Source organism: Oncorhynchus gorbuscha, linkage group LG06, assembly GCF_021184085.1.
Source record: "Oncorhynchus gorbuscha isolate QuinsamMale2020 ecotype Even-year linkage group LG06, OgorEven_v1.0, whole genome shotgun sequence".
Lineage (NCBI taxonomy): Eukaryota > Metazoa > Chordata > Actinopteri > Salmoniformes > Salmonidae > Oncorhynchus > Oncorhynchus gorbuscha.
The window spans coordinates 31,725,812-31,735,590 of record NC_060178.1 but is presented as its reverse complement, the minus strand read 5'-3'; the positions used below and the strand labels follow the sequence as shown (position 1 = coordinate 31,735,590).

At 47.2% G+C, this 9,779-nt stretch overlaps 1 protein-coding gene across 1 annotated transcript in view; it reads left to right on the top strand.

The window, feature by feature from the left end:
- Positions 1-6,616: 6,616 nt before the first annotated feature.
- Positions 6,617-9,779, top strand: part of LOC124037832 (PR domain zinc finger protein 5-like) — a 77,311-nt gene continuing 74,148 nt past the window's right edge. Inside the window, exons 1-2 of the mRNA XM_046352946.1 lie at positions 6,617-6,853; positions 7,631-7,714. Coding sequence (XP_046208902.1) covers positions 6,755-6,853; positions 7,631-7,714 — 183 coding nt within the window. The 5' untranslated portion in view covers positions 6,617-6,754. The remainder of the gene's footprint in view (positions 6,854-7,630; positions 7,715-9,779) is intronic.

Here is a 9,779-nt window from a genome sequence, read left to right as displayed (position 1 = left end):
GTTCTTTGAAAAGGTTATTTTAAAGCACTGGAAACAAAATGCTGATTTTGTCTCAGTGTTGGCCCTAGAGCAGTAACTGATATTATCCTGTACACCCACTGTGATTGGGTTCCTACTGTTAGACCAACACTTTTACCTTCTATCATAAGGGGTTCATAAAACTCCAGGTAAGCTAGTTTGGTAGAGGAAGGCCAAGTCAATTAGCATGAAACAGCTGCCATGACTGTTTATGCCATTATGTTACATCTGTATTAATCACAGATAAAAGCAATGTCATGGTGGAAATGCAATTATTGTCATCAAGCTTTCAATTAGTCTGGTTTAATAGGCTGTCACGTACGTGAGGAGAGACGGACCAAGGCACAGCGGATGTTGAGCTCCACATATTTATTATAAAGTCAAACTTAGCAAGAACAAAACAAATAAATCAATAAACTAACAACGAAACGTGACTATGTGGTGCACATGCCAAAACACAAAATAATATCCCACAAACACAAGTGGGAAAAATGCTACCTAAATATGATCCCAAATTAGAGACAACGATTACCAGCTGCCTCTAATTGGGAATCATACAAACCACCAACATAGAAAAATAAACTACAACACCACCTAGAAATAATAACCTGGAATACCCCCAGTCATGCTCTGACCTACTACACCATAGAGAAACAAGGGCTCTCTATGGCCAGGGCATGACAGTACCCCCCCCAAAGGTGCGGACTCCGGCCACAAAACCTGAAACCAAATGGGGAGTTTAGGGTGGGTGATTAGTGTTGGTGGCGGCTCCGGTGCGGGTCATAACCCCCCCCAGACCCCAGAACCGACCATGGCGCCGGGCTGAACGACGTGCCAGGAATGGGCATCGGCGCAGAGGAAGGATTGTGCCTTGGAGCTGGGCTGGTAGCCGTGCCTGGACTGGTCACCGGCGCTGAGGAAGGCTCAGGCCTAAGAGCGAGACTACATGGCGTGTCTGGACTGGACACCGGCGCAGAGGAGGGCTCCTGCCATGGAGCTGGACTGGATGCCGTGCTTGGACTGGACACCGTCGCAGAGGAAGACTCCGACCTCGGAGCAGGACTGAGCACCGTGCCTTGACTGGACATCGGTGCAGAGGAAGACTCCTGCCCTGGAGTCGGACTGGACACCTTGCCTGGAAGCTTTGGGCCGTCGACCGCAGCTGGAGGTTCCTGACTGTGGACCGTCGCAGGAGGTTCTGGACCGTGGACTGTCGTAGGAGGTTCTGGACCGTGGACCGTCGTAGGAAGTTCTGGACCGTGGACCATCGCCGGAAGCTCTGGACAGGGAACTGTCGCCGGAAGCTCTGGACTGGGAACCGTCGCCGGAAGCTCTGGCCTGGGAACCGTCGCTGGAAGCTCTGGACTTGGAACCGTCGCCGGAAGCTCTGGACTGGGAACCGTCTCCGGAAGCTCTGGACTTGGAACCGTCACTGGAGGCTCTGGACTGCGAACCCTCGCTGGCGGCTCTGGACTGCGAACCCTCGCTGGCGGCTCTGGACTGCGAACCCTCGCTGGAGGCTCTGGACTGCGAACCCTCGCTGGAGGCTCTGGACTGCGAACCCTCGCTGGCGGCTCTGGACTGCGAACCCTTGGTGGCGGCTCTGGACTGTGAAACCTCGCTGGCGGCTCTGGACTGTGAATCCTCGCTGGCGGCTCTGGACTGTTAAACGTCGCTGGAGGCTCTGGACTCCGAACCCTCGTTGGTGGCTCTGGACTGTGAATACACACTGGAGGCCTAGTGCGTGGAGCCGGACTGGTGACACACACTTCAGGGTGAGTGCGTGGAACTGGCACAAGACGTACCGGACTGGGGAGGCGCACTGGAGGCCTGATGCGTGGAGCCGGCACAGGTGGCACCGGATTGGTGACACGCACTTCAGGGAGAGTGCGGGGAGTTGATACAGGACGTACCGGACTGGGGAGGTGCACTGGAGGCCTGATGTGTGGAGCCGGCATAGGTTGCACCGGACTGGTGACACGCTCTTCAGGGCGTTTGCGTGGAGCAGGCACAGGATGTACCTGACTGAGGACACGCACTTCAGGGCGAGTGCGATGAGGAGACACAGGACGTACCGGACTGGGTAGGCGCACTGGAGGCCTAGTGCGTGGAGCCGGCACAGGTGGTACCGGACTGGTAACACACACTTCAGGGCAAGTGCGAGGAGGACAGGACGTACCAGACTGGGGAAGCGCACTGGAGTCCTGATTTGTGGATTTGGCACAGGTGGCACCCGACTGGTGACACGCTCTTCAGGGCGAGTGCGAGGAGAAGGCACAGGACATACTGGGCTTTGAAGGCACACTGGAGACCTGGTGCGTATAGCCGGCATCAATTGTACCGGACAATTTACACGCTCCTCAAGGAAAGTTTGGAGAGCTGGCACAGGACGTACAGGGCTGGGAAGGCGTACTGGAGACCTGGTGGAAACATGGAAACATGACCGAATACAAACAGTGTAACTATTCCCTCCGCAAGGCAATCAAACAAGCTAAGCGTCAGTATAGAGACAAAGTAGAATCTCAATTCAACGTCTCAGACACAAGAGGTATGTGGCAGGGTCTACAGTCAATCATGGATTACAAAAAGAAAACCAGCCCCGTCACGGACCAGGATGTCTTGCTCCCAGGCAGACTAAATAACTTTTTTGCCCGCTTTGAGGACAATACAGTGCCACTGACACGGCCCGCAACTAAAACATGCGGACTCTCCTTCACTGCAGACGACGTGAGGAAAACATTTAAACGTGTCAAACCTCGCAAGGCTGCAGGCCCAGACGGCATCCCCAGCTGCGCCCTCAGAGCATGCGCAGACCAGCTGGCTGGTGTGTTTACGGACATATTCAATCAATCCCTATCCCAGTCTGTTGTTCCCACATGCTTCAAGAGGGCCACCATTGTTCCTGTTCCCAAGAAAGCTAAGGTAACTGAGCTAAATGGCTACCGCCCCGTAGCACTCACTTCCGTCATCATGAAGTGCTTTGAGAGACTAGTCAAGGACCATATCACCTCCACCCTACCTGACACCCTAGACCCACTCCAATTTGCTTACCGCCCAAATAGGTCCACAGACGATGCAATCTCAACCACACTGCACACTGCCCTAACCCATCTGGACAAGAGGAATACCTATGCGAGAATGCTGTTCATCGACTACAGCTCGGCATTTAACACCATAGTCCCCTCCAAGCTCGTCATCGGCATTTAACACCATAGTCCCCTCCAAGCTCGTCATCAAGCTCGAGACCCTGGGTCTCAACCCCGCCCTGTGCAACTGGGTACTGGACTTCCTGACGGGATGAATAATGTAGGGTAAGTAACATTATATAAGGTAGCATTGTTTAGGTGGTGAGGGTAGGCAATTAAAATGGCTGGACATCTCCACCCCACTGATCCTCAACACTGGGGGCCCCACAGTCTCTCGGTGCGACCTCGCCTTCTGGATGATAGCCCTCTCCTGTACTCCCTGTTCACCCACGACTGCGTGGCCACGCACGACTCCAACTCAATCATCAAGTTTGAGGACGACACAACAGTGGTAGGCTTGATTACCAACAACGACGAGACGGCCTACAGGGAGGAGGTGAGGGCCCTCGGAGTGTGGTGTCAGGAAAATAACCTCATACGTCAACAAAAATAAGGAGATCATTGTGGACTTCAGGAAACAGCAGAGGGAACACCCCCCTATCCACATCGATGGAACAGTAGTGGAGAGGGTAGTAAGTTTTAAGTTCCTCGACTCCAACTCAATCATCAAGTTTGCGTACACATCAGGAAAATAACCTCATACAGACAAACTGAATTGGTCCACCCACACAGACAGCATCGTGAAGAAGGCGCAGCAGCGCCTCTTCAACCTCAGGAGGCTGAAGAAATTTGGCTTGTCACCAAAAGCACTCACAAACTTCTACAGATGCACAATCGAGAGCATCCTGTCGGGCTGTATCACCGCCTGGTACGGCAACTGCTCTGCCCACAACTGTAAGGCTCTCCAGAGGGTAGTGAGAGGTCTGTACAACGCATCACCGGGGGCAAACTACCTGCCCTCGAGGACACCTACACCACCCGATGTCACAGGAAGGCCATAAAGATCATCCAGGACAACAACCACCCGAGCCACTGCCTGTTCACCCCGCTATCATCCAGAAGGCGAGGTCAGTACAGGTGCATCAAAGCTGGGACCGAGAGACTGAAAAACAGCTTCTATCACAATTGAGTGGCTGCTGCCAACACACTGACTCAACTCCAGCCACTTTAATTTTGGGAATTGATGGGAAATGATGTAAAATATGTCACTAGCCACTTTAAACAATGCTACCTAATATAATGTTTACATACCCTACATTATTCATCTCATATGTATACGTATATACTGTACTCTATATCATCTACTGCATCCTTATGTAATACATGTATCACTAGCCACTTTAACTATGCCACTTTGTTTACATACTCATCTCATATGTATATACTGCACTCAATACCATCTACTGTATCTTGCCTATGCCGCTCTGTACCATCACTCATTCATATATCTTATGTACATATTCTTTATCCCCTTACACTTGTGTCTATAAGGTAATCGTTTTGGAATTGTTAGCTAAATTACTTGTTGGTTATTACTGCATTGTCGGAACTAGAAGCACAAGCATTTCGCTACACTCGCATTAACAACTGCTAACCATGTGTATGTGACAAATAACATTTGATTTGATTTGGTGCGTGGAGCCGGCACAGATTGACCAGACTGATAGCACGCTCCTCAGGACAAGTACGGAGAGCTGACTCAGGTGGCATTAAACTGATAACACGCTCCTTAGGGGCAAATGTCGTGCATCCTCCACCAACTCAACAACTCTCTCCATTCTTTCTCCTCCAATATCTCCATCCACTCACTGACGGTCTCGGTTAAGACATTTACTTTGTACATGACACAAGTCATTTTTCCAACAATTGTTTACAGATTATTTCACTTATCATTCAGTGTATCACAATTCCAGTGGGTCAGAAGTTTACATACACTAAGTTGACTGTGCCTTTTAACAGCTTGGAAAAGTCCAGAAAATGAAGTCATGGCTTTAGAAGCTTCTGATAGGCTAATTGTCATAATTTAAGTCAATTGGAGGTACCTGTGGATGTATTTAAAGGCCTACCTTCAAACTCAGTGCCTCCTTGCTTGACATCATGGAAAAATCTAAAGAAAACAGCCAAGACCACAGAAAACAAATTGTAGACCTCCACAAGTCTGGTTCATCCTTGGGATAAATTTCCAAATGCCCGAAGGTACCAAGTTCATCTGTACAAACAATAGAACGCAAATATAATCACCATGGGACCACGCAGCCATCATACCACTCAGGAAGGAGACGTGTTCTGTCTCCTAGAGATGAACGTACTTTGGTGTGAAAAGTGCAAATCCATCCCAGAACAACAGCAAAGGACCTTGTGAAGATGCTGGAGGAAACATGTACAAAATTATCTATATCTACAGTAAAACGAGTCCTATATCGAAATAACCTGAAAGGCCGCTCAGCGAGGAAGAAGCCACGGCTTCAAAACCACCATAAAAAAAGCCAGACTATGGTTTGCAACTGCACATGGGGACAAAGATCGTACATTTTGGGGAAATGTCTTCTGGTCTGATGATACAAAAATAGAACTGTTTTGGCCATAATGACCATCATTATGTTTGGAGGTAAAAGGTGGAGGCTTGCAAGCCGAAGAACACCATCCCAACCGTGAAGCATGGGGGTGGCAGATTCATGTTGTGGGGGTGCTTTGCTGCAGGAGGGACTGGTGCACTTCACAAAATAGATGGCATCATGAGGTAGGAAAATTATGTGGATATATTGAAGCAACATCTCAAGACATCAGGAAGTTAAAGCTTGGTCGCAAATGGGTCTTCCAAATGGTCAATGACCCCAAGAATACTACCTGAGTTGTGTCAAAGTGACTTAAGGACAACAAAGTCAAGGTATTGGAGTAGCCATCACAAAGCCCTGACCTCCATCCTGTAGAAAATTTTGGGGCAGAACTGAAAAAGCGTGTGCGAACAACGAGGCCTACAAACCTGAACCAGTTACACCAGTTTTGTCAGGAGAAATGGGCCAAAATTCACCCAACTTTTTATGGGAAGCTTGTGGAAGGCTACCCAAAACGTTAGACCCAAGTTAAATAATTTAAAGGAAATGCTATCAAATACTAATTGAGTGTATGTAAACTTCTGACCCACTGGGAATGTGATGAAAGAAATAAAAACTGAAATAAATCATTCTCTCCACTATTATTCTGACATTTCACATTCTTAAAATAAAGTGGTGATCCTAATTTACTAGGATTAAATGTCAGGAATTGTGAAAAACTGATTTTAAATGTATTTGGCTCAGGTGTGTGTGAACTTCCGACTTCAACTTTATATACAGAGTAACCGTGATGACCTGCTTAACGTTAGTTTTGGCACGTATTTGTGGTTACCGTTTGTCATCTAAAGGTAGGGGACAGAGGGACTTCAAAGTGCACGAGCATCCTTCACTAAATATGTAGCTCCTGGTAACAAACTTTCAACCAATCAGGACGCTCCGCTACAGTCTTACAGCAAGAGTGGAAGTTGAACCTGGACCAAATTACGGAAAAACAACCCGCTGAAAACTCTCTGCTCTGTGCGAAAACAGACAATATTCATTACTTTTTCCGTCGGCATTGTTTCGAATGATCACTTTAGGGATTCGTTTAGAGTAATGACAATGTTGGGTATGTATGTGCCAGATAGATTTTCTTTGAAGTCATCTAAGGTCCAGGATGGAATCGGGCTTTACACGGCGAGACGAGTGAAAAAGGTTTGTTCTTTTGGCCAGGACAACTTTGTATGTTTTGGGTATGAATACATTTACCAACGTGCAAAACTAATTCGGTGAAATAGAGAAATAGGCAGTTTTCTGTTCGCATTTTGTGTTCTTTTGCGAGTCGCTTCCAAAACCTAAAGCCGTAGCCTACACGAAAGCTGCTCTGACGTAAAGTGCCACGTAGCTAGATACTGTAACTGTGATTTCAGCACTACTGTAGCTCATTCCACCATGTCCAGTCAGGACTCTCGTATGTTACACTTTAACACATTTGTTGATACATTATAACATTGCTTCATTGCATATTGCCGTCATTTAACTTTCATACTCAACATTAATCGTGTTTTATAGGCTATTCCACAATATTGTAGCAAAGTTGACAATGGTGCAAACCATTTAATTTTTTTTTAACTTGAAGTTAATTCATTATGTAATCTCACATTGTTCAAAACTTAAACGTGAAAGCTTCATTCATTTGGAACACATTGACCCCCCCCCCTCCCCCTGTCGCGTGTTTTAACTAGTCTACTACTACTAGTGGGTCCAACGTGAAATGCATAGGATGGATTCAAGGACAATAGTATTTATTATAATACAATATAATCCTATACTGTTGTACAACTGCGCATTTCTTTGGGGGCCTTTATTACATCGCACAATTTATATATGGTTACCTTCACATAGCCCCTGACAGTTCTGGACAAGACCTCTAGTAAAAAAAGAAAGTGAATATCCTGAACCCTATTCCTGACAATGTGTGTTTTTTCCAAGGGGGAAAAGTTTGGCCCTTTCGCTGGAGAAAAGAAACTGCAGAGTGAGCTGGATGAGAGCACGGACACCAGACTGATGTGGGAGGTGATAGCACTGCAGTCACAGCACATATTTCTCTTCATAGGCACAATAGAGAGATGATAAATATACTATATACACTGAGTGTACAACACATTAGGAACTCTTGCTCTTTCCATGACAAACACTGACTAGGTGAAAGCTACTGTACGATCCCTTATTCAAATCAAATGTATTTATATAGCCCTTCGTACATCAGCTGATATCTCAAAGTGCTGTACAGAAACCCAGCCTAAAACCCCAAACAGCAATGCAGGTGTAGAAGCACGGTGGCTAGGAAAAACTCCCTAGAAAGGCCAAAACCTAGGAAGAAACCTAGAGAGGAACCAGGCTATGAGGGGTGGCCAGTCCTCTTCTGGCTGTGACTGGTGGAGATTCTAACAGAACATGGCCAAGATGTTCAAATGTTCATAAATGACCATCATGGTCAAATAATAATCACAGTAGTTGTCGAGGGTGCAGCAAGTGAGCACCTCAGGAGTAAATGTCAGTTGGCTTTTCATAGCCGATCATTAAGAGTATCTCTACCACTCCTGCTGTCTCTAAAGAGTTGAAAACAGCAGGTCTGGGACAGGTAGCACATCCGTTGAACAGGTCAGGATTCCATAGCCGCATGCAGAACAGTTGAAACTGGAGCAGCAGCACGGCCAGGTGGACTGGGGACAGCAAGGAGTCATCATGCCAGGTAGTCCTGATGCATGGTCCTAGGGCTCAGTTCCTCCGAGAGAGAGAAAGAAATGGAGAATTAGAGAGAGCATACTTAAATTCACACAGGACACCGGATAAGACAGGAGAAGTACTCCAGATATAACAAACTGACCCTAACCCCCCGACACCTAAACTACTGCAGCATAAATACCGGAGGCTGAGACAGGAGGGGTCTGGAGACACTGTGGCAAAGCACAGCCCCCACACCACTAGAGGGATATCTTCAACCACCAACTTACCATCCTGAGACAAGGCCGAGTATAGCCCTCAAAGATCTCCGCCACGGCACAACCCAAGGGGGGGGTGCCAACCCAGACAGGAAGATCACATCAGTGACTCAACCTACTCAAGTGACGCACCCCTCCTAGGGACGGCATGAAAGAGCACCAGTAAGCTAGTGACTCAGCCCTGTAATAGGGTTAGAGGCAGAGAATCCCAGTGGAAAGAGGGGAACCGGCCAGGCAGAGACAGCAAGGGCGGTTCGTTGCTCCAGAGCCTTTCCGTTCACCTTCACACTCCTGGGCCAGACTACACTCAATCATATGACCCACTGAAGAGATGAGTCTTCAGTAAAGACTTAAAGGTTGAGACCGAGTCTGCGTCTCTCACATGGGTGGGCAGACCATTCCATAATAATTGAGCTCTATAGGAGAAAGCCCTGCCTCCAGCTGTTTGCTTAGAAATTCTAGGGACAATTAGGAGGCCTGCGTCTTGTGACTGTAGTGTACGTGTAGGTATGTACGGCAGGACCAAATCAGAGAGATAGGTAGGAGCAAGCCCACATAATGCTTTGTAGGTTAGCAGTAAAACCTTGAAATCAGCCCTTGCCTTAACAGAAAGCCAGTGTAGGGAGGCTAGCACTGGAGTAACATGATCAAATTATTTGGTTCTAGTCAGGATTCTAGCAGCCGTATTTAGCACTAACTGAAGTTTATTTAGTGCTTTATCCAGGTAGCCGGAAAGTAGAGCATTGCAGTAGTCTAACCTAGAAGTTATTGATGTCTCCTGTTAAATCCATGTCAAACCGTGTAGATGAAGAGGAGGAGACAAGTTAAAGAAGGATTTTTAAGCATTCAGATGGGCCTTCGCGCTTCAGCAAACAAAGGAAAGGTGGGAGGTTCAACAATAATGACAGCTACCATGAGAAGAGCTTACCAAGAACAACTCCCAAAAGGACTAATTTGAGGTAAAAAAGGAGTTGGAGCACTCAACCAAAAAAAAGGCAGTGTTTAGCACCTTAAGGGTCAATCAACAGTGTCTAAGGAGAAGTGCCAGAATCACCTATGTTTATTTTGACATGGCATTTTAATTAACGAGACACACCCTTTCTCTTATTATTTTGTGTTATTATTTTTGCCATTTA